This window comes from Triplophysa rosa, linkage group LG23, assembly GCF_024868665.1.
Source record: "Triplophysa rosa linkage group LG23, Trosa_1v2, whole genome shotgun sequence".
Lineage (NCBI taxonomy): Eukaryota > Metazoa > Chordata > Actinopteri > Cypriniformes > Nemacheilidae > Triplophysa > Triplophysa rosa.
Genome location: NC_079912.1, coordinates 2,254,984 through 2,278,577, shown reverse-complemented (window position 1 = coordinate 2,278,577; position 23,594 = coordinate 2,254,984). Strand labels below are relative to the sequence as shown.

Here is a 23,594-nt window from a genome sequence, read left to right as displayed (position 1 = left end):
ATTTATAAATCTGAGAAAACTTTATTCCTCCGTTTTCAATGCTTTGCTGAAACATTGTTTTAGTTATCCATTTAGTTAGTGTAAATATAGTGATGAATTTATTCGGCGTATTGTTCACAACAAGATGTCTCCTTCCCTATTTGAAGAGTGCATGGCTCGATGATGGATGAGTGAAAATCTCATTGGTTTGTTATCGCCTTCCACAAGAACGCGTTATATTTCGAAGATGTCATAATATCATAAACAGGAGTAAATAATGTATTTTGGTCTTTGCTTTAAATTTATTCTCCACATATGAATTTAACCTGGAAATACATTGAGTGTTTCCCTCAAAATATAACATCCTCTTGAGAAATTATAGGCCTAATTAATATTTATTTTATTTCTACCTTTTATTCACGCATGTCAATTATTCAGATCTCGAGGTGTTTTTTTATCTGCTTTGCTGGCAAGCGACAAAAGCTATTAAACATTCAAAGCTCCGTTACTGAAAAAAATAATAAATACACTGTAACAAAATTCAACTTGAAAGCTTAAGTTAATTTTAAAATGTTATTTTTAAATCGGCTTTATAGGATGCAGTCACTTGAATTTAAATGACAGTAAACTTAATCTAGTTGAATTTCTTAAAATTCATATCATTCATATTCACACATCATATCACAACAGATACAATATAGACATGACATTTACAGACTTCTAAAGAACTGTAAACACGTGTAGCACAACAATAAAAGTTCATTTAAAGACAAAAACCTACCGATTTACTGAATTTTGAGTGTTGAAACATTCTGAACTTCTACATGTTGAACACAAAATCAAGACATCATAAAAACTCCTGATATCCAAATATCTTAAATATTCTCTCACACTAATCCAGACTGTATAATGTTCTTATAAAAGTTATTAAAGTAATTAAAAATCTCTTTGTTGTGATGTCTGGTGTGTGTTGTGTTTCCACAGAGAGACACTTTGCATGATCAGCACGCGCTTCAGTGCTCAGAGTGTTTATAACTGTCTGACTCAAACACTTTACTGTAACAGAGTTGTGTTTTCATCCTACAAAACACACAAACAAACAAACAAACCCAAATGATTTCCTTCACCATCTTCAATTGGATTCTGGGAGTTTTTATTCCAGGTAACAGAAGTGAAAGTTTGTTCTGTTGAAAGTTTTTGACTCTTTTAAACAAGCACGTGCGGGGGGGTGGGGGCTTGAGCCTAGGCTCTTTTTCTTCCTCGAGCAAAAGTGTCCTTTTTTCAGGGGAGTTTTTTTTAATAAATGAATATATGTGTGTGATCGCGTGTGTGTTTCTGTTTGCGCACGGCTTTCCCTGTCAAACAAATAGAAAATATCAGGTCAGGTCGAGAAATGTTGAGAGTTCCGATGCCTTTCTCCCATCCACGTCTCCACGCAGCCGCAGCACGGCTGTGTAGCACAACATTGTTAGGCACATCAGGCAGAGACCAGCAGAAGTGAAGCCCTCCCTCCTTACAGTAGCGTTTGTCTTGGTGTGGAGGTGAGTGGTGATGAACAGACTAGCTGTGCCTCGAATTCACAGCTAATTATCCAAAAGACAAAAAGCAAATATTGTTTTGCTAACATCCAGCACTTATGAGCTAATGAGTTAGCTAAAGTTTAAAGTCATTGGCATAAGTTACATGCTAACTTAATGGAGAAACGACAGCTGAATACAGTAAAATTAATAACGTCATCAGAATCGCCTCATTGAAATGTAAATCAGGCGTTAAGTGGTTAAAATGTGCTAACTTGCATACATTTGTCAGGCAATGCAGATGAATAGGATAAACAAAATAACTAAAGCATAACACAAGTTATTAGTTAATATGACTTACAACAATGCAGCTTACGCAGTTTACATATGCAGATATATATGCAGCTTGTTTTGGTTGATTTAGCAGAAATCTACAGCAAACAGACGAGGGTATAGTAGTCTTAAAACAAACACCTTAATGTGTATTTTGGAAATTTCCTTTCCATTCGAGTAAAAGAACACATGAAAGCAAAATAAACCAACATCTCAAAATTGAACAGTACATAAACAATAACTTGGTAAGTTTGATGTCAGACTCCTCATCTCCATTTTATATGTTGTGTATGCTGATAGATCTAAACAGCTCTCCCTCAAATGTGAAACAAAGTTCTTGTCACCATCAGTGTGTGTGTGTGTGTGTGTGTGTGTGTGCGCGCGTGCGTGCGTGGTACACAAGTGTAATTATAACAACAATAATTATATTAATAATAATAATAATAATTAGTTAAGATGCTGTATTTTTGTATTTTGTCAATAATTTTTTGCAATGTGTTTTAATTAATTTAAAAAATAACAAATTAGCACCAACTGCCCTTTTCGGTTTAGTGTGAAGGTCATTGTTGGTGTCCAAATAACACCAAAATAATTAAAACAGTTTATTGGCTTGTGCAAAATAAACAAATTATTAGTGAAAATATGTCCTTTTCCTTTGTGCAGTCATTTATTCTAAATATATACTTGAAAATTTAACATAGAAAACATGCACATTGTGGCTCAGTTTCCTTTGTTGTTGCCTGTTCTTGTGATAAAATTAGTGAATTCTAAAGAAGACTATGGTCTCTATGTGAACTGATTATTTTGTAGACATTGTTGGAACACAAGATTTTAGTCAGACAGCGACAATATTTAACACACAATAATATTCGAATTGAACGTCACAGAAATGTATTTCATTCAAATATTTTATGTTCTCATCCAAATGAAATAAAGATTGCACATATTTTCATTTCCACTACCATTTCTCTCCTAACTATCATTACATGACCAGAAAACCTTCAGACAAATAAATCGTTTTCACATTAAAACTTTTCCAACAAGGCTGAAACATTATAGTGAATAATTTGAAGACTAGAGACTGCTTAATCTAGCCATGCCGATCTGATCATTTACATGAAGAAACTTTGCATTAGAAGCACACGCTTCAGTAATCGGAGAGTTTTTATAACTCTTGGGAGTTTTAACAGGAATGATTAAGAACTTCATTATTCATCTAAACTCAACATGACCTTCATCAGCGTCTTCATCTGGATGTTATCTGTCTTCTGTTTCAGAGGTGAGAACAAATGAACCTTACACTTATTCTGCTTTACTGATCCTCTGTGTTAAATATCATTGACTCTAGAATAAAATGAAATCACCTCACTAATATTCTTCGTCTTTATGTAGAATCCAGAGGTGACGTGACAGTCATTCAAACACCTGCAGTGAAATCTGTTCATCCAGGAGACACAGTTACCATCACCTGTAAAACCAGTCCTGAAGTCTATCAGGGTTGGAGTTATCAGCCTCTTTCCTGGTATCAGCAGAAACCTGGAGAAGCTCCTAAACTCCTGATTATAAAAGCAAATGAGTTACACACAAATACTCCATCTAGATTCAGTGGCAGTGGATCAAACACAGATTTCACTCTGAGAATCAGTGACGTTCAGACTGAAGATGCAGGACATTATTACTGTTTTGGTTATCATGGTAGCAATGTGTTCACACAGAGATAGAGAGTCATACAAAAACCTCCATCAGTCAGACTGACACACCTGACAGATGCACACATCCATAATTCATATACATAACAAAATACATAATACGGTTGTAAACACAACTCAATTTTTCATGAAATCTGAACATCTGAACACAGTTCATTCTGGCCTTTGGATTTTTCCAGGTTTGTCTGAATTATGTCAGAGATGCTGGTTTTTAAGTGTATGTTCACTGTCAATCTTTTTTTATATATATATTCTATAGCGTGTATCTCATTTAAAAGTTTCTCTTGAAAGATTCCATACACATTTTAGAGGTCTTTTCAAAGAAAAATATTGACGAGTTATCTTTTTGTGTGTTTATAATTCATAATACAATTTATAATACAAAAGCAGTCCTCTTGACATCAGTTCAGAGAAAATTCCCTTTGAAAATCCTTTGAAACTTCTTAACTGACTAACGTCTCCATCGAGTAGAAGTGAAACTGTTCCGGTTCACAACGTTTAACCAATCAAACAGCGAATGTGATAGTGAGGTGTAAAAATCACATTTGAATTGGCAGGGTGAAGTGATGCTGATCCTCTCAGCTCTGTCTCAACATGATCAAACCACAGTTTAATTCAGCACTGCAGTATGCTGACCTCTAGTGACTCACTGCAAACACTTCAACAACAACTTTTGGCCCCTCAGCAAGAATTCACCAGCCCCATCTTGGGAATCTTCTTATCAAATAAGAATCAGAACTACAAATCACGATCACTTGAATAAAACAAACTTTTTTTTTTACAAAAAACTAAACATTTATTTTAACATGCATCCAACCTAAACATGTTATGATTCAGTAATATTTCACCTGAACCGAATGGATAGTTTGGGATCTGTATTATTCAGCTACTAGCAAGGGTCACCGGACCAAAGAAAAAAAATACTGATACTAAACAAGAAACGTGTTTGTGTGACTGTTAGAACAGATTTCATTTACTCCTCTCTCTAATACACATACACACGAGACGAAACATTTCATACATCATAAGAAAAGATGATGTAGTCTGAATGCGACAGATTCTCAGTTCATTTTGAATGATTGGCAGTCATACATGAATGTCTAAATACATGTGGATTACACGCTGCATACAAAACTCTATAATCCTGCTAGAACCCAAGCGCAAGAGAAGTCTTCGAAACATTCTACATGTTACAACTATTCACACTCGCTTACATCTCATTCATTCTGCATATAGATCTCTAAAGAACAAAGAAACACACGTCAGCCCACATAACGCTAACCATGTACAGTTTCCTCTTCGCTTAATGATTATTAGTGATGTGTCTATGCTTTTTATAGTTGGTGTAATGAAATTACAGCATCATGGTTTGCACTGAACAGCAGGATTATTCAACTGTTGACTCGTGACTATTTTCGTGACCGCAAACAATCGAAAATGTTTGCATCCCGAACAAAACCCGCAGGCAGGCCAGATCGACGGAGTCTGTTAGGGAAAGACGAGAGCGCTTGCGTGTTTTCTTTTTTAGTATGTGTCAGTATTCGCACCCGTCGAGCGGAGGGTTTCAGAGGCTTCCTGAGGGTGCTGCTGACTCCTGACGGTGGGATATTCCACAGCAAAGCTCCACTGATTAAAGTGCATGAATATACAGGAGATTTCATTCAGGCGTCTGTCCGCTCGTGTGTGTTTGTGTTTAATAGTCCTCCACCCAACCGTTCTCCTGGATGAAAGCGTCAATCACCTCCTTCATGGCCAGATTGGGAATCAGCTGATCTTGGGTCAGTGGGCTGCGGGTTACTGGGTCGAAATGACCAACACGCTACAGAGAGAGAGAGAGCATTAAAGACCCCATTAATCAATCCAAACCAGCCCATCTAAATATGTTTGGCATGAACAGAGAGAATCAAAAAGAATCGATCAAAATGATTCAAATAAGAATCACATGCTAAATATTTGTCTACTGTGATGTCATGTTCGGTACATATTTCATGTCATTGGTGTGTTTGTGTACCTGTAGATGTTCCTCGATGTCTTTGCGGTCATAGGTTATACCGCTGGGTGTTATGCAAGGCTCTCTCATGAGCTCAAAACTGATCTTCCCACACAAATAATCTGGAATCTCTCGCTTCTGCACACAGATAAATAACATCATACAACTTAAATAATTGTGCCTTAAATGATTGTAAAGCAAGCTGATTAGGAATCTTCAAGACACAAAACACTTTTATAAGGTCTGAATGTTATGTATAAAATAGAAATATATCAAATCAAGCTGCATAGTTGAAAAATCGTTGGGAACCCTGGTTATACGATTCATTCACTCATGTCTAAGTGCAGCTATTCAACCACGTATCACATTTTCTTACCTTCCTCTTTTCATCTACTTGAGAGAAGAGCTCCTCCATATCCATCAAATATTTATCCTACACAGAGCACAGGAAATGACATCATTACAGAATTCGCACACAATTCAGAGATGCCAGTACATTTAAAAGCACATGTCTCACATGTTTGGATTTGATCTTGCTAATTTCACTTCCGTTCGGACTGTCTTCTGTCTGCTTCTCTCTGCAGTTTTCTATCTCTCTGAAAACAGACAAAAAAGGATGACTATTAAAACGCAGCTATACCATCAACCGCACAGACAGAAGTGATGCGAGCAGCACCTCTCTTTTTCTGCCAGTATGAGTTGAGTGAGATACGCGTGCAGCTCGTTCTCTTGACTGATCCGCTTGTCCTCTATACTGTTCCAGCGTTTCTTCTTAGCAATGCGAAGGGCACTTGGGATATCATCTCCGAAATTCAAACGCTGTTCCTTTGCCAGGTTATAAGCTGAAAGCAGCAGTTGGAAAGTTAAAAATGTCTAACTCATTTAAACAGTTCTGTATTTCTGTATGTATAGAAATGATTCTTTGAAATCTTGTGTGCACCTCTCTGTAGATTGCCAATGGCCTCTTCATAATTCTCCAGTTCCAGCTGGCACTGGCCCAGAAAAAAGTGCGCCTTCACCGATTGGCTGTCAAGTTCAAGGGCATGTTTACAGTCGGCCAGTGCCTTGTCATACTGCTGTAGCTTCACGTAGCACAGCGCCCGGTTAGTGTAGTACACGGCCACGGAGGGATTGCGATTCTGCACACATCAAACCAGGAACATATCTATAGACTTTTGGCAGATTATCTATCATCAGAGGCAGGTCATAACGTAGACTCACGATGGCTTTACTGTAGCAGGTGGCGGCCTCCTGGTATTTGCGGCTGAGGAACAGTCGGTTCCCCTGCTCCTTGAGCTCCTGCGCTGAGGTGCTTTTCTCCGGGCTGCTCGCCATCTTTTCCACTGGCTCCGTGGTGGCAGCTCCCCCCTGCTTACCAATCCTGTTCCCCGTCTCTTCGGTGAGCACCGGCCTCTCCCGGGGATCCAAATACCTGCCTGGAGTGAAACCTCTCACACTGCAGGGAAACACACATATTACACACTTACCCGTCAGGACTACAATAATACGCACAACACCACAGTGTGGGACAACAGTGACCCATTCCAGAAGCATGTATACTTCTGCTAAAGATACTACACACAGTTATAAACTACAATAACACAAATGACACGCATGTTATAACGTGACACAGATATGACAGCTGTGTCAGATGATTCATGACTACATAAGCAAGACAGTAAACACACAACTCGTGTAATGTAATCACAACAGTCGATATGGTCAAACAAATCATTACATGTAAAGTCATGGTGACTAGAACAGAAACTTGACGGATGTATTTGTGACTCACAGATATGTCGACAGTCACTTTACAACAACTACTAGTTATTTTGACTACAATAACAGTCCATGTAAGACCTTAGATGTGATATTTCTAGTTAAATTTACACGTGAACTAACGTGCACCGGGTCTGATTGCTGGACTGACGCCTGCCGTTAGCAAACCGGTAGCGACAGCGATGCTTTTCAGAGCGGATTTTGAATACTTTATCCCGATTAAAACGCTGTCAAACTCACAGTCCTGAACAATCATGACCTTAGGGTGAATAACACGCCATGTGTTTATCGGCGATTGTTACAAATCCGACATTTTATCCGAATTTGCGAGACGCTAGCGTCATGTTTCAGTTGTTTTGACTAGGCTGTAAGTGACGTCACCGGAGGTGACGATCAAACCCGCCCCAGCGACGACCCCTTTTTCCGGTGAAGTCGAGGAACTGGGATTGTTTATTGATAATTTAAAAAATGCTTTTTTTACATTTGTTTGTAAGTACTTGACTTAACGTACATACTATAATTATATTTCATACATGAAGTCTTTAACCACAAGTTCAAATTAGAAAATATTCATATATATAATTAAGCAAATTTCCTGATGAAAAACAAAAAACTCCACGAAAGTCTAAAAAATGTGAGTTTAGTAAAGTAACTTATAGCCTTCCGGTTTGTAATGTAACAGGTTGATAATAAAAATATTTTATGTAATAAAATTAATCAGAGTCCAGATTCATAACATGCCCCTATAGCAAAGTGTAATGAATCTCTCACATAGATAATAACCTTGCAAATAATCATTTTTGTTCACGTTGCTCAAAAGTAAAACTTAAATTTACAGGATTGTATTAATGATGAGGAAGATGTCATATTTAGAAAAACAAGGTGGAATCTATTTTCCTAAGCTGAAAACAGCTTGCACTGACACATCTTAAAATACATCAGTGCCATTGTTTTGTTTTATGCAGATACCTAATGTTTCTGTAAGGCATGTTTGTAAAAACTCAAATGTCCTAATTTAACCAAAGCCTAGTCCTTGCCAAATCCCTGTCCAGGAAACCGCCCCTAAATGTATGAACGCATTATAATGCAAGCTTTGCAAGCGCATATTTTACTTGTAAGTAAAAGATGTATTTATGCCACATCCCTTAGTAATGACTAGGGCTGTGCAAAAATATCGATACATGTAACTATCGCAATAATTTTTTTTCAATAGTGTATCGATAGTGATACCTCTACTATCGATAATTTTTTAATTATAATTTTTACAACCAAAAGTAGAAGCGTGCATGGTGAAAAATATAGTAACGTCTCGAGCTCTCAGAGCTGATGTGTGGGTGTGTCCCCTGTGCCACCCACTTGAGGGGCGTAATCCACAGTTTGAGAACCCTAACCTCTGATCTAAAGGTCCATGCATCGCACATCATGGCCACTCTGCAGAGGTAAGGGATGTTTTTACACTTATCCTTACAGAAAACCCCCGGTGGTGCACAGCATGTTGTATTTCTAGCTCTACTTTTTACATTTTCTATTTCAAGTATTGCAATATATCGCAAATGTGTATCTTTATCGAAATACATAACAATATATTGTATCGTGACATGTGTGGTATCGGAGGCACTTGCTAATACACAGCCCCAGTAATGACCACACAAATACCAATGATATTCATAAAACCATTTAATGCACTTTGATAAGGACAACATGACGCAAAACAGCATTATAAAATATCATATACATTGGAAAATCTGAAACAAAATGCAGTGAAAGATGCCTTGAAATTTATTACATTTCTACTCGTGTGCTACTGAGTGAACAGGCTCAGTATCTCTGTTTGGGGAATACTGCAGCTATATTCAAAGACAGGGAAAACTGTTCCGAGGTGAGTTTAAATGTAAAACAAGCTTCCTGCAAAACATGCCCACATCCACTCAGGACACAAAGCCAAACAAATAAAAAACAATCATTAGAGATACATTAAAGGCAGAGAAAAAATGATGTGGTCGTGTACACTGTTGTAGAAAGATTAACAAAAAAATCTTTGAAAACTCTGGCCACTAATGTCATTTCATTTGCTGTACAGTGGATAAGACAGACCAAATCTCATTGGACTGACATAGAAAAGACTACAATGATTTTAAGGAAGCATAACAGGCAGTTTTTTACAGACAAAGGTCAATGGGATAAATAAAAGTGGGTTTAACGTTGGAGAACGGCATGTATTGTGTTTGTGATAGAATGAGATGAATCAGATTTCTCCAGCCTCTCTGTCGTCATGGCGGCGAGAATCTGTCCTTCCATTTAGCCCGTCTGATCTCCGCTCAGATGAACTGTGCTTGCTGTCCCTTTCACGATCTCGGTCCCGTGAAGACCTAACACACACACACAGGTTAACTTTAAGGAAATGGAGGATAGTGTGTCACAAAACTGAAGTTAGATGTAAACTCACTTGTGTGAATCCTCTCGGCTGTGGCGTGATCGGGAATTGGAGCGAGATCTGTGCCTCCGGCGTCTGTCGCGCTCTCTTGAGCGAGAGCGGGACCTGCGGCGCTCCCGTGATGCAGAGCGGGAACGTTTGCGTCTGCGCTCTCGATCGCGCTCACGAGACCTACAAAAAACATCAGAAAATTAATTTCCATAATGTTGTATGCTGTTGGTCTGCATTCTTTCATCTATCCTGATCTAATCGAGTCTATTCTTGGAACTCAGCAGTGTGGGATATTTCTCTCTTGCATGCAAATGGCTATTTTGAATAAAGCATCTGTTAAAGGTCCAGCAAGTGAAATCTAGCGGCAAGGCTGCGAATTGCAACCAACCGCTCACTCCACCCCTCCCTAGGGCTGGACGATATGGCCAAAATTGATATTGAAATACATTCATGCATTTCGGTCAATACAATATAATTCCGATAACGATATAAACAATATTATAATTACAAATTATCTGTCGGACTCCTATGACCGAGCAATTTACTCACACATTACAACACCTGCATTGGCTTCCAGTTAAATATCGGATTAACTTTAAAATCCTTCTCCTGGCTTATAAAGCACTCAATAATTTGGCTCCTCCCTACTTAGCAGAACTCCTTCGCAACTACACTCCGACTCGCACTCTCAGATCATCTGCTGCACTTAATCTTGTTCTTCCTCGAATTTGCACTACTATGGGTTCTCAAGCTTTCAGTCATGCAGCTCCTAACCTCTGGAACTCGTTACCGCAGGACCTTAAAAGTAGCAAAAATCTCTGTTTTTAAATCTCGTATTAAAACATACTTTTTAGACAGGCTTTTTGTAATTTTGTGTGATTATTTTATGCTTGCATTTAGCCTGTATTAATTGTCTTTAATGATGATTGTTGTTATTGTTGACTGTTTGCTGTACGGTGTCCTTGAGTGTCAGTAAGGCGCCTATAAATAAAATGTAGTAGTAGTATTACAAAAAGTAAAATGTAAAATAGAAGTTGAGAGAGCCCTCTGATATGAACAATAAAATGCTGATCAAAATCATTCTAGATGCCGGCAGTGTGCAAAGCTACATATGATTATTAGAATAAAATATTTTTGTATATGACTGTGCCCTTACCTTGTGTACGTTTTAAATATTAGAATCATGTTTACCAATAAAATTGAGAACAACTTTTCTAAATCTGCTTCAAGGCATAATTCCGTAACTTCAAATGTGCTTTAAAGCATCGTCATATTTTCAAAGCTCTACAGGGGCACAGGCCTCCCATTACTTGGAGCTTTTTTCTTTTGACATATTCTTATAAATTAATAATTTTCAATTATTATTGTCCACTGAATTTTATGTATGACTGTATTTCCAGTTTTTTTTTTGTCAAAACTTTATACAAGATCTGCCATGCTCTCCTGCAAGCTGACATTAAGAACCGTTTTCATTTGTTTCAGTGTCGTTCAAAGGCCCTACAGTGTGCTTCAGTTAGCTATAAAAAAAAACTACAAAATTTGCCATTCTGTCCTCGAAATTGACATTGAGAACTGTTTAAACTTGTTCATGTTTATTTTCCGAAAGCAAGCATTAGTAAGTTACAGATCCGTTTTGTAAATGAATATACAGACAAAAATGATCAATATTAAACTTAGCTCGTGTTTACACTTGACTTCTTTTTCGAAGCTGCTAGCGTCTGTTTTACATTATAATCCTATGGAGTAAACCGTGTTTTCAAAAACGTCCTGAGCGCTTTTTTAAACACCAGCACCGGCGTCATTTTCTGCAGCTCAGAGCGTCTTTCGAGGTTGAAAAAAGTTCAACTTCAATCTCCTTTTCCCCAGCTAACCAGTGACAGAGACCTGTCATTTCCATAACAACATATGAGGAACGTGATTGGTCGAGAAGGCTCGAAAACTCCCGTTGGAGCATAGGTTTGTATAAATGTAAGTTTCATTTTCACTTTCAACAACTGATTGCATTTCTAGCGTGAAATTAGTATTGTAGTTTTTAAATATGTGATTAGTTATTGCAAAGACGCTCTCTGTTTGTAATTCAAATAGACTTCCGTTACACATCTGTTTCTCTGGGCTGCCTTTACGCACAGACGCTAACGACGAAGTCATGGCGTTCGGCTGCTGTTTGTAACCAAACGCTACCAGCATTTTTATACTAAAAAAGCGCCTTGGTCAACTTTTTCTTCTCAAAAAAGAAGTGTGAACACGGGCTTAAACTAGATTTATACTGGGGCAAGATGGTGTGGCGCTGCATAACACCAGTAGCCACTGCTGCGGAGCAGAGCGAGGGCTCAGACCCAGACGTGTAATGTATATTGAAATATCGAAAATGTGTTTAAAAACCATATCGTTGTTATTGAAATTAATTCTATTGCGATAGTTATTGTTAATGAATTATTGTCCAGCGCTACCCCTCCCTTTCGAAACACTACGACAGCTGACAGAACATGGCAGTTACATGCAAGGGGATCCGTGGTGTATGTAGATAGAAATAGCGCATTCTAAGGTAATAAAAACATGCTTCACTGTGTCTGCTTATACACCTATGAAGGTATAGCTATGTATTATATTATATTGCATTGCATTTCTATCAATAGATCATCCCAAAAATTACACACTGGGCCTTTAAATGACTACATGTAAATGTAATGTTACATCCATATTATTTTTTTTCCATTGTAAAGACGACACTACTTGTTATTTTGAATATATATGTATTGAATGTAAATAAAAAAACTGACCTCTTGCGCTCTCGACTGCGTGACTTGGTCCTACAGGAAAAAACAGGCAAGACAAAGTTAGATGTTAGTTAGTTAGACAAAGCATGACAGAAGCTTACATGACTTGATAAAATGTGTATAGTTTGTTCACCTCTTTTTCAATCTCTCCTCTCTCTCCCTTTCTTCTCTTCTCCGCAGTCGCTCCTGGTTTCGTTTCTCCTGTTTTTCCTGCACAGTTTTCTGGAGAGAAATGAAATCATTTACAGTTCTATCGAATGACAGCTTTAATTTGGGAAGGACCGTCCGGTTACCTTTAGCTGCTCCAGCTTCTCTCTGATCTGGATGAAGCCCAGGTGCAGTTTGCCACCAAAGTGGTCAGCGAGACGCCGGTCGTTGTCATGTAGACCCAGGTAAGCGGAGCACACCTCACACACACGTAACTTCTGCTGCTGAAAACTGGAGGCAGGCATAGAGTTCCTGTACTCCTCCTGCAAAGTAAACACATTCTTCAGTTCGAAGTTTTCCAACTATGAGTTTAATTAATAGGGGAAAACAGGGCCTGTCCTACATCAAGTAAACATACAGAAAACACTGCAAACTTAAATCAGAGATACAACATTACACTTGAAAAAAAATTCTTCTAACCTCTGCATCTTTCTTTTTAGCTCTGACTTTCTCCACCTCCTGCAGAATTTTCTGGGCGTCGTCCACATTTCCTTCAGCGCCGAGCTGCTCAGCTTTTGCAAGGAGTTTCCCAATTTCCTCGTTTAACTCGTGAACCTTTTCGGCCTGACAAACAAACACAAAATGAATGACACACACAACTCTACAACTAAACTCTGCAAATCACACAGATTGTGGCAAAGCTCTTTATCTTTGCTTCTTCATCTGCTTCAAAAGCAAATTAAAAGCAGTTCTGTAAAATCATTTTGTACTGCCCCACGGTTCATATCATCATGCTGCCCTGCCTCACAAACACAACACACACCTTTGCAGCAACCTCAGCGCTGATCTCCTCTTGTGTCTCAGCGAGACGCTTCTTGGCCAACTCGGTCCTGCGGTCACAATCGGCAATAAACGACTCAAGGTGATCAACCGCCTACAGAACACAAAGCAAAAAACAAAACAATTCTTCTTCAGTCAAGCATTGATGAAATGGAATGTGTTATTGTTAGCATATCTTCAAATCTTGGCAACAGCGAATTTAATTACACTTAATTGACACCGATGCCACGTCACTTACGTCGAGCTCGAAGAACAGGTCTCTCTCTTTAGAGGCGATCTCATAATCTGCTCTCAGTGCCAGGTCATGTATCTTGGAGCATTCCCCAAGGTCCATGCGCTAGAAATACCCCAAAACCAGAAAAGTCGTCAATACGAACAAGCCGATGTATTAATAAACAGTGTGAACGATATTCAGTGCAAGCTGATGACTTACCGTTCCAGAGAGGATGTCATGCGGGCAGCAGTTAAGGAGGTGTGATTTGCAGACACGCTCGTCTGTGAATTTAACTCGCTGTCTCGATTCATCTCCTGCAAGGACAGAGCACATGATTGACATTGAATGAGACTGCACGCACACTTCTACGAGTCTCACACACACACTGCGGCGCTAAAAACTGCTAACTTAGCACCCAAGTGTCAAAGTTCTGTCTGTGCCAGTAGTAAAATCATGATTTCTCAGCTGTATTCTTTTTTTTACAATAATAAGTCTGATATCATCTCTGCACAGTCTTCAAGTTATACAGTAAAGATCTTCTTTTGTGGAGAAACAGGGCCTGTTTCTTTTACTGCCATTTGAATAAGACTGTCTGAAAGTGGTGGCAACAACTGATTCTGGACCAGCCTAAGAGGCTTGTCACTGAGATTGACTGGTCTCCATATAAATTGGTTGTGTGTATTTCTACAGAGTTGTGTGTGCATTAGAGCTGGGGGATATGAAAATCAACATTAAAATTACTTTACATAAGAAGTACATTTGAATATTTATATTTATTTACTTTTTAACAATATATTTATTCATATATGTAACATTACAATATATATAGTAAAAAAAAATCGCAATGTGTACCTACCTACCTAATTGTAGTGGCTCTTTGCCATGACAAGTTAAACCTATTCTACCTACATATAACATTTATGTGTAAAAAAGCCACATGAAAATACAAACATCATGAACTTTCAAGAAACTTGTCCACTGACACATTCTACGGACTTATTGCCAAAAAAATATTTAAATATGCATCACCCAGCCCTGATGCATTGTATAATAAGTTATCAACCAACTGAGCAAAAAAGGTACATGTATTAAGATCAGAGGGGAATTTCATGTTTTAGTGAGTCATTTTAACAGTTGTGCTGGGGAGCACAAAGAGAAATGCTGAATGATATAACACACATAACTACAACCAAGACAAGATTAAAAGATAAAAAAGGAAGCAAATCCAAAACTAAAGTAAAAGGTTAATTTATACACACTGCGAGATCTCTCCCATTCAGTACCCCTCCTGCGGTCCAAGCCTCTAAAAGTTTAAAGGGAAAACCTTTTCTTGCCCCAACCTGAAATGAGGAAGTTGGGAATGATACACAAGAGTAAAAGTGAAGACGTCGGCGGAGGAATTTGCTTTTCTTTCCTTTTTTTTGTGAGATTTGAGCAAAGATGCTCATGCAGAGATTGTACTACAGCCATCTGGGCAGAACCTTCGCATCCTCTCTGCTCACTCTTACGTTACCAACTAGCGTGTTGTGTGAAACAGTTACTGCTGGAAAGCAAACAGTATTGTTCTTTTCATATTCATAACAGCTTTAAAAAGCATTGGTGACTCACGGCTCGATGAACATGAGGCTTTTCTGCAACTCCCTTGCAGATGTAGGCTGGCAAAGATACACTGAACCTTAATGAATAGAATAAAGGGGCCACAATTGTTCAGTCTGTATGAAACAAATGTACGGGAAGCATATGAATTCATCTCAGTATACATACAGACAGTCTCTTCATTCACACGAAGGGTGAGATTTCTTACAGCCGGTAACACATTTTATATAAGTGTATGGGCACAAGTCCCATCTTAAGTAAAATCCTCTTTGTTTGGAACATGTATCTCAGAATCTGAAGTCTAACTCCCTCTTTGTAATGCTCCTCTACGTTTAATGTTTGCATCCAATGTTGGGGAAACAGTATATAATAAAACAATCAATACTGACAATTATTAGTGATCAATTATTTTAAAAATCCCAAAATACGTAACTTTGTAGAAAATACGTACATAACTACTTAACAAATCTATCAGGGAACTTTCTAAGTGTCACAGTGAAAATGCCCACCACTTTTCATTGTCCATACGGTCCATCTTAAAATGACCAAATATCAGACAAATGATCGCGCTTGATACTGATCGACAACAAGTAATTATTTTAATAGCAAATAGCTTTAAAACAAAACTTCTACGGATAAACCTATTTCCGATATTTATTAATAATAATAAGAATAATAATGTGACAGTTTGATTTAATGGAAGATATTTTCTTCTAAGCTAACGTTACCATTTCAATGCCTGGAATTGATCATTCATTTTATGACATCATGCACATAAAATGTGACTAAAATAATGTGAATAACGAGTTACAAATCGGCATGTCTAACAAGGCCCTGATGCCCCATTAGCGTAGCACACACGAACGTAACGTAGCCCCTCCCCAACGCCAATGTTCCCCTTGCAAGGACACAAACATTAAACTGACGCATTTCTTGAGAAAGAAATGCTGCGTTTAGCTATTCTGAAGATACTTCACATCAAAATCTGAATTTAATTTACGTTGTGTCTCTTTAATCTGAGCGCGCGGCCTTCAGAAATCCTGTCAGAGCCGTTAGCTCGCGGCTAACACTCACCATCCCTCGACGTTCCCATCAGCTGATCCAGCAAAGCTCTCATCTGAGCCTGAGCCGACATCCTGCCACGATTTTCTTGCTTTTCACGCAAGGACGATAACGGTTTTACAATTAAAGACAAAGTTTAAATCATCTGCGAAACGTATCACACGGTGTCTGTCGCCGTCGTCCGTCTCTTCAATCACCGAAAAAGAAAATGAACTCAAATGGAGCAGGGACCAATCAGAGGGCGCTTCGTCATTGCAATAGGTGCATGTTTTTTTTTATAAAAACGCAGTTCAGTAAATAAACCATAGCAATTAAATCAAATCAAGTAAATGTAAGTACTATATTGTTGTTTAAAAAGGACTATAGAAACATATACACGAAAGGTAATTACAAAGACATTTTAATCTGCAACCTACATTAAAAGTCATTTTTATTTTTAGAGCTTGGCAAGTGCCTAACACCAAAAACTATGCAATTACCCTATTGCGTAATTAGGTTTTATTAAAGGTTAATAACAATTTAATACATTTATTATGAGAAACGAGTGTCTGTTTGACCCTGACAGGCTGCCGTACGCGGAAGTGCACATCCCACAGCACAGCAGGATCTGTCACTCACCAGGTTTGTTTTCAACAGATGTGTGTTTTTTCTCAAATACGAGCATTTAATTTATTCCTGGGTGTCTGTCTACTGAACAAGTAAAGGTGATTAGTTCAAGTTTAATGAGATCAGCTGCCTGACTTCAATATATAATTAAGAAAAACTAGTTTTATTCGCTCTATCCAAAACAAAGTCGTAATTTCTGTTTTAGTTGGGAACAAACGTGTATTTTGTAAATGTAGTGTATTTGTAAAAATGTAGCAACAGCTAGTTCTCTACTGTATGAGCTGTATTTAGTTAAGGATCTGCGAATGACTTCTCTCTAAAGTGTGTGTGTGGTTGTGTTATGATTAATTTTATGTAACAGGGTTAAACATGACCATATGTCTAAAAGAGGTTTTCATAGCACTTAACATATTCTTTCTTTAACATTTAATGTGCATCTCTGTGTGTGTGTGTGTGTGTGTGTGTGTGTGTGTGTGTGTGTGTGCGCGCGCGCGCGCGTGTGTGTGCGTGTGTGTGGACTTGTGTGTGGGTTTTTATATGTTAGTGGGGACCTAAACCTGAATGCACACCAACTCCCAAAATTGAGGTCCCCAGGGGCAAAAAAGCTTATAAATTGTACAGAACAATATTTTTTTAAATCTAAAAATGCAAAAAGTATTCTATGATCTTTAGGTTTAGGGATAGGGTTAGGGGATAGAATATACAGTTTGTACAGTATAAAAAACATTACGCCTATGGACTGTCCCCATGGAGATAGTAAACCAGACATGTGTGTGTGTGTTTAGTTTGTGAAGTTGTAGTGTAGATGTGTTTGACATGATTCCAGAATGAGGGTGTTTGTTTGGCCCTGGACTTGCTGCAGCATGACTTTTGTTCTTGTGTTTTTGTTAGGATGTTCAGACACAGAACACACTGGATTGATAAAGAAGCAAGACTTTGTTTTGTGTTTGCTGTTATGTAGGCTGTTGAATACGGTTGAGTGTGTTGTAATGGTCAGGGCTTCAGGACTGTGACAGGTTTGAATTCAGGTAGAATTCAGTAAATCGTTAACATCCCTATCGCTAACATATTCTATATGCTTCACAGTGGTGTGACGTTTTGCTGGTCTGAGATGACAGATGCATCAGGGCGTAGTTTTGAGGCGGAGCCTCTGAAGGGCAGAGAGATAGATGGGGGCGTGTCTAAGGAGAAAAGCTGCGCAGGTAAGCTGGGCTTATCGCACCTGATGGGATGGCGCACAGCCGCTTTTCTTTTCTCTCTCTTCCTGTGTCTGGCCGTCGTCTTCGCTTTCTCGTTCATCCTCCCGTGCCCCGTACGGCCGCAGTACCTGTCCACCTGGAATAGTACAATACCTGCTGCAGGTGAGAGACATAGTCACTAACAAGTGCACTTTAAATCCACCTGTGACATTCATGTATATCTGTTACTGAATATGTTTCTCTCCTATAGCCACGTATGATTTCCTGGCTTTTGAGGATGCCAATGAAGACAAAGTCCTGGATGTCTTCTTCATGTATAAAAGTTCTGAAGCCAGCCACAACACATGCATGAGTGCAGGTGAGATTAGACACAAATTGCACATGCAAGGATGCTTAAAGGGACAGTTCACCCAAACGTGAAAATTCTGTCATCATTTACTCACCCTCAGGTTGTTTCAAACCTGTATACATTTCTTTGTTCCGACGAACACAGAGAAAGATATTTGGAAGAATGTTAGTAATTTTCAGTTCTGGGTCATCATCCACTACCATAGTAGGAAAAAAAAATTGTATTTTTATTGCTCTGCTGAACACAAAATGAGATATTTTTAAGAATTTGAGAAAACAAACAGTTATGGGGCACTTTTGACTACCATTACATTTTTCCCACTATAGTAGTCAATGATGTCCCGCAACTGAAAATTACTAACATTCTTCCCTATATCGTTCTCTTTGTTCATCAGAACAAAGTCATTTACACAGGTATAACATTACATGAGGGTGAGTAAATGATGACGATTTTTTCATTTTTGGGTGAACTCTAAGGAAAAAAATCATGTACAGATGAAAGCTTAGTTTACTCAATGCACATCTGAATGCTGTTTTTATAATAATTCAAAAATAACACTGAATGTTTGTTTTTCAGATTTAACCCCCCCGTGTCTGGTTTTGACGGCTGTGGATGGGACTAAAGGGCAGACACAATGGGAACGGCCTTTAGCTCCTGAATTTGATTGGGTGGAGTGTGGAGTGAAGGGGATTGGCCAGAAGGGACCGGGATGTCTCGTGGCTCATGCGGACAATCTCACTGCGGTTGATAAAAGAAACGGTACTGACCACACACGTACATCACTAACATAAAAACAAAGTATTACCATGGTGAAAGCTAATATCAATTTAACTTTTTAACTGTGACTTTTTTTAGATGTGATTTCTTTTTGTTCCATCAGGTTTTATCATGTGGCAGCAGCCACGCGCTACTGTGATGAATGCAAATCTTCCTCTGATCAATGTTATGGATCTAAACGCTGATGGAGCCGAAGACTTTGCTGTCCTCTCATATGATCCTGAAGCAACTCTACTCACTCCTGTACCGGTACAGCACACACAATACATAACGCAAACACACAAAACTCATACACACTCGATACAGAAAACACGCACACATTCAAATTCATTCACACACATTTAATTCATAATATTACAAACATACACATAAAAAATAGAAAAACACAAGTACACACGAATCACACAATCAAACATGCTTAACAGAAACACAGCAAACATCAACACACAAAACAAACACATACTGCACATATTACACACAAAATACAGAGTACAAGTATGCACAACACAAATATAAACATATATTTAGTTTTCAACACACACACAATTCGCATCACATACATAACACACATAAACACAAGCACAGAAACACATGCTCAACACTTAGATTAAAACATTGAAATAAATCCAAATGAATAACTAATCCGTTGTGATATCACTGACTTTTCTGTTTCCTGTCATCTCTTCTCTCTTTCAGACTGAGCTGGTGTTTTTCTCGGGTAAATCAGGTGATCCGATTGGCTCGAGGGTGGATGTCGATGTGAATGGTTTATTTGCTCACCTGCAGTTCCACACAACCACTGGAGCTCCATACCTGCTCTTACTCACATGTGTGTGTCTGATCACAGTATCTACAGTATACTCTCCTCATCTCCTTTATACCGTGTCTATACCGGATGCGATGCGGCGTGACAAAAGAGCGCATTAGAACCCGTTCAAATTGTACATTTTGTATAGGATGTGGCGCGACGCGACAATCCCATTAGAACAAGCCGTGTGTCGTGTCGTGTCGTGTCGTGTGGCGCCGGTCGCGTCCGGTGTAGACACGGTGTTAAACTCCTCTGAGCTCATCTCTCTCTCTCAGATTCTGGGCTCTATGCCGTCAGCATGCAGCGTTTGGTAGTACGGGCTACAGCCGGTTCGAAATCAGTGCCGAAGAAAGACGACAGCTGGGAGAAGAAAGCCGACAGGAACACTGGATTCATTCCTCTTTATCAGTACATATATTCGTCTAATGAAGATTGGATTATCAACTGCCTAAGATGCTGAATCTCATTCACTCTCTTTCCGTGTGTTCCCCGACAACCACGACGATTGGTTGATGTAGCTCTGATTCTCTGAAGCGTGTGATGGTCGTTCGTGGGGGTTCTGCTCCATCGCTGCTCGTCCAGACGGGATCCAGCGTGTCACTGCTACACACGGACAAACTGGAGATCTCGTGGACCACCAACACTAGCAATCTGCTCAGGTGCAATAAAGAATCAGATCCAGCCGGACCGGTGAGAGATGTTTGTGTGATATACACTGATGTGCTCCTGTGTGTGTTTCTAGCATGCCAACATTTGGACATTTCAACAAAGATGAAATTCTGGACATAATGGTAGAAGATGATCTCGGCAATGAAACCAAAAGAGTGAGTGTTTGATTTCTGATGGGCTAAAAGGAATAATTCACGCAGACATGTCATTGTGTTGTTTGAGCTGTATGGCTGTTGACTGGTGTGTGTGTGTGTGTGTTTTAGGTGATGGTTCTCGATGGTAAGAGTGGCGAGGTCCTGTGGCAGATCAGTCTGTTGTCCTGGACACCGAGTCCTCGTCCAGCGTCTGTGCTCACGCTAAACAGCATCTCTGTGTTTATGCTCTGGGGACAAAGTGACAACCAAACCGTAAGGGTGTACGCATACACACATATACGGTCACGTTCACAAATACAAACGTGCACACACACAAACACACACCAGCACATCCACATACACACAAAAAAACTAAAACACATACAAACATCCACAAACACACATGTAAACACACAAACCCTTCCACAAAAACAAACACATCCACACACACGCAAGCGCAAACACGTACATAGACACACAAGCACTTTCACAAAACACACATACAAACATCCACAAATATATACTTGCACCCACAGGTCCACAAACACACAGAGATACACAAACCCATTCAAACACTACAAAAAAATGTCCATTCTTGGATGTATGGAGTATGTACACTATGTACTTTGTGTTTGTTTATATTCAGATGTATTCATCTTTTCTGCTTCATCCTCGCTTTTCCCAACTTCTGCTTGAAAGAATAAATCCTGTCCAGAACATTATCTCCTTTAAAGGTATCTCTGTCATCTAAAAATAATGAAAAGATTTTCTTTTTTTAAATTATATTCTTGACTACCAAGTGTGATGTCCAGAACGCTTAAAATAATTTTGCAACTCTAACTCGTAAATCTCAAAGATCTTTTTGTGTTTGCGTGTAGCGACGCTTTTGGAGCGAGGTCGCCATGCCTCTTACTTCATCCTGACTGGACCGGATGGACGGCAGCACACAGAACCAAGCGGGACAGAGCCTGTGATTCTTACGAAACGGAAGATCAAGGACGACGTATCAGAGAGTAAAGCTCTGAGCGTGAAAGCTGATGAATCGATCTCTAAAGACTCGGAGGATTCGGTGAAGGAGGCATTTTACCGGCTCCGCTTCAGTGATAATCTCTATTGAAACATAAAGACAAATGTTTCATTTATATTTAAACACTAACACCCACTATGTAGAACGTGCACTTTTAAGTCCAAATGCCAAAACGGAGATCATGTTTTGACAGTTTCATTAAGAGTATCTTGAAATGTTGATTTGATAAAACCATCAGGGTTAAAGTCTTTTATGTCTAAATTATGCTGTGTTATGTTTCGACAATCATATACTGCTGTCAAGTATTTCAGGCTTCTAGATAAGTTCAGTTGTTATCAGGTGGTAATATATATATATTCACAATGAGCAGGGATTAGGGAACATCACATATGAGTGAATTTCACAAAGGCAATGTCGGACTCCCCCCAAAAAATAGACTTTCTTTGGTTTTCGTAAGCTTGATCATAAATGTTGTTTAAGTATTGTTTATTTGTTAGTGTGTCAGTAATTTTATTCTTGAAACTTTGTCGGGTTGTAGTGTAGTGATGCCTTTAAAGGGATAGTTCACCCAAAAATGAAAGCTCTGTCATCATTTACTCTCAGATTTACCCTCAGATTGTTCCAAGCCTGTATACATTTCTTTATTGTGCTAAACACAAAGAAAGATATTTGGAAGAATGTCAGTAACTAAACAGATCTCATCCCCCATTGACTCCCATAGTATTTATTTGCTCTACTAGATTTTCCCTTACTGACATTCTTCCAAATATCTTCCTTTGCGTACAGCAGAACAAAGAAAATGATACAGGTTTGTAACAACCTGAGGGTGCGTAAATGATGACAGAATTTTAATTTTTGGGTGAACTATCCCTTTTAGAGTGAGTGGTTAACTTGAATAGTGTAGAACAAAATGTTCATTATCTGATTTGCGTTTCACATACACACAAACCAAAACACAACAAGGCCTGGTTTAGTCGCGTGCGTCTGAAAGTTTGAGACTGGGTGAATATTTTATTTTTGCAGTGCAGTGTTGCTTCTGTATCACAGAGGTCCAGATGGGGATGTGGTGCCTTGTTTAGATGGTTTGTTCATGGTCTGATGTGTTTTGGTTAGTTTGTAAGTGTCTTTCTGTGCTGCTGCTATTGTTTATTTTAGTTCCTTCAAAAATCTCGGACATGTTCTGTACTGTTATCACATTACTGTACATTTAGTGCCTTCAATCGGAGGACCTGAAAATCACTGAAGATGCTGTTACCAGTAATAATGTGCAACAGTATGTCTCTTTATTTATCCGTCTGCTGTTTTATATTCTAAATGAATGCTGTTGGTTTAGTTTTAAAATGGGGATGCTGATGTCGTTGAAGCAATGATCATAAAGTTACAGCTTATATAGCAACATTAGAGCTCGTCTCATGATGTCTGAGCACTGGTGGTGTGGAATTTAAAATCTGTTACGTCCACAGAAGAGATGTTGAGGATGACTATGACCTATCAGCTACACCAAAACCACATGCCTTTGACTAGAAAAAATCTAAATAATTAAAAGCCAAATTTAAATAATAACACTGTGGTCTATATGCAATTGTAGACGTTCATGTTGAAAATAAATAAGGTTACTTTATGCATTGTATATATGAGAGTGAGACTATTTTTTTAA

The 23,594-nt window shown here is 38.7% G+C and overlaps 3 protein-coding genes and 1 gene segment (V, D, J or C); 2 read left to right on the top strand and 2 right to left on the bottom strand.

Annotated features, from left to right (window-relative positions):
• The first annotated feature begins 2,573 nt into the window (after nt 1-2,573).
• LOC130546735 (Ig kappa chain V region K29-213-like) lies at nt 2,574-3,754 on the top strand. The segment is given in 2 exon segments: nt 2,574-3,108; nt 3,222-3,754. Coding segments are annotated over 2 exon segments (381 nt in total).
• A 146-nt stretch (nt 3,755-3,900) lies between these two features.
• On the bottom strand, nt 3,901-7,703 carry stub1 (STIP1 homology and U-Box containing protein 1). Of its 4 annotated transcripts, none has more exons than XM_057322139.1 (8): nt 7,321-7,703; nt 6,750-6,984; nt 6,469-6,667; nt 6,205-6,370; nt 6,046-6,124; nt 5,905-5,961; nt 5,550-5,666; nt 3,903-5,357 (listed from the first exon to the last, which is right to left on the bottom strand). In XM_057322139.1, exons 2-8 carry the CDS (start codon nt 6,861-6,863, stop codon nt 5,232-5,234), a joined length of 858 nt encoding a protein of 285 aa, XP_057178122.1. In that variant the 5' UTR covers nt 6,864-6,984; nt 7,321-7,703; the 3' UTR covers nt 3,903-5,231. The 4 variants fall into 4 exon arrangements, with proteins under 4 accessions (XP_057178121.1, XP_057178122.1, XP_057178123.1 ...); XM_057322140.1 differs by having other exon boundaries at nt 7,548-7,703; XM_057322141.1 differs by having other exon boundaries at nt 7,431-7,536.
• A 1,266-nt stretch (nt 7,704-8,969) lies between these two features.
• On the bottom strand, nt 8,970-16,586 carry luc7l (LUC7-like (S. cerevisiae)). Of its 5 annotated transcripts, none has more exons than XM_057322128.1 (11): nt 16,381-16,586; nt 15,319-15,385; nt 13,930-14,024; nt 13,735-13,833; nt 13,480-13,590; nt 13,137-13,280; nt 12,803-12,979; nt 12,643-12,731; nt 12,513-12,542; nt 9,754-9,912; nt 8,970-9,676 (listed from the first exon to the last, which is right to left on the bottom strand). In XM_057322128.1, the coding sequence occupies exons 1-11, from the start codon at nt 16,381-16,383 to the stop codon at nt 9,553-9,555; spliced, it is 1,098 nt and encodes a 365-aa protein (XP_057178111.1). In that variant the 5' UTR covers nt 16,384-16,586; the 3' UTR covers nt 8,970-9,552. The 5 variants fall into 5 exon arrangements, with proteins under 5 accessions (XP_057178111.1, XP_057178114.1, XP_057178115.1 ...); XM_057322131.1 differs by having other exon boundaries at nt 14,970-15,385; nt 16,381-16,437; XM_057322132.1 differs by lacking the exon at nt 16,381-16,586 and adding an exon at nt 14,970-15,050 and having other exon boundaries at nt 15,319-15,369.
• A 357-nt stretch (nt 16,587-16,943) lies between these two features.
• Nucleotides 16,944-23,333, top strand: fam234a (family with sequence similarity 234 member A). Of its 2 annotated transcripts, none has more exons than XM_057322104.1 (12): nt 16,944-16,989; nt 18,061-18,335; nt 18,424-18,531; nt 19,099-19,281; nt 19,403-19,548; nt 19,996-20,128; nt 20,383-20,515; nt 20,626-20,766; nt 20,850-20,931; nt 21,040-21,183; nt 21,557-21,644; nt 21,789-23,333. In XM_057322104.1, the coding sequence occupies exons 2-12, from the start codon at nt 18,086-18,088 to the stop codon at nt 22,025-22,027; spliced, it is 1,647 nt and encodes a 548-aa protein (XP_057178087.1). In that variant the 5' UTR covers nt 16,944-16,989; nt 18,061-18,085; the 3' UTR covers nt 22,028-23,333. The 2 variants fall into 2 exon arrangements, with proteins under 2 accessions (XP_057178087.1, XP_057178088.1); XM_057322105.1 differs by having other exon boundaries at nt 16,976-17,072.
• Nucleotides 23,334-23,594: the final 261 nt, after the last annotated feature.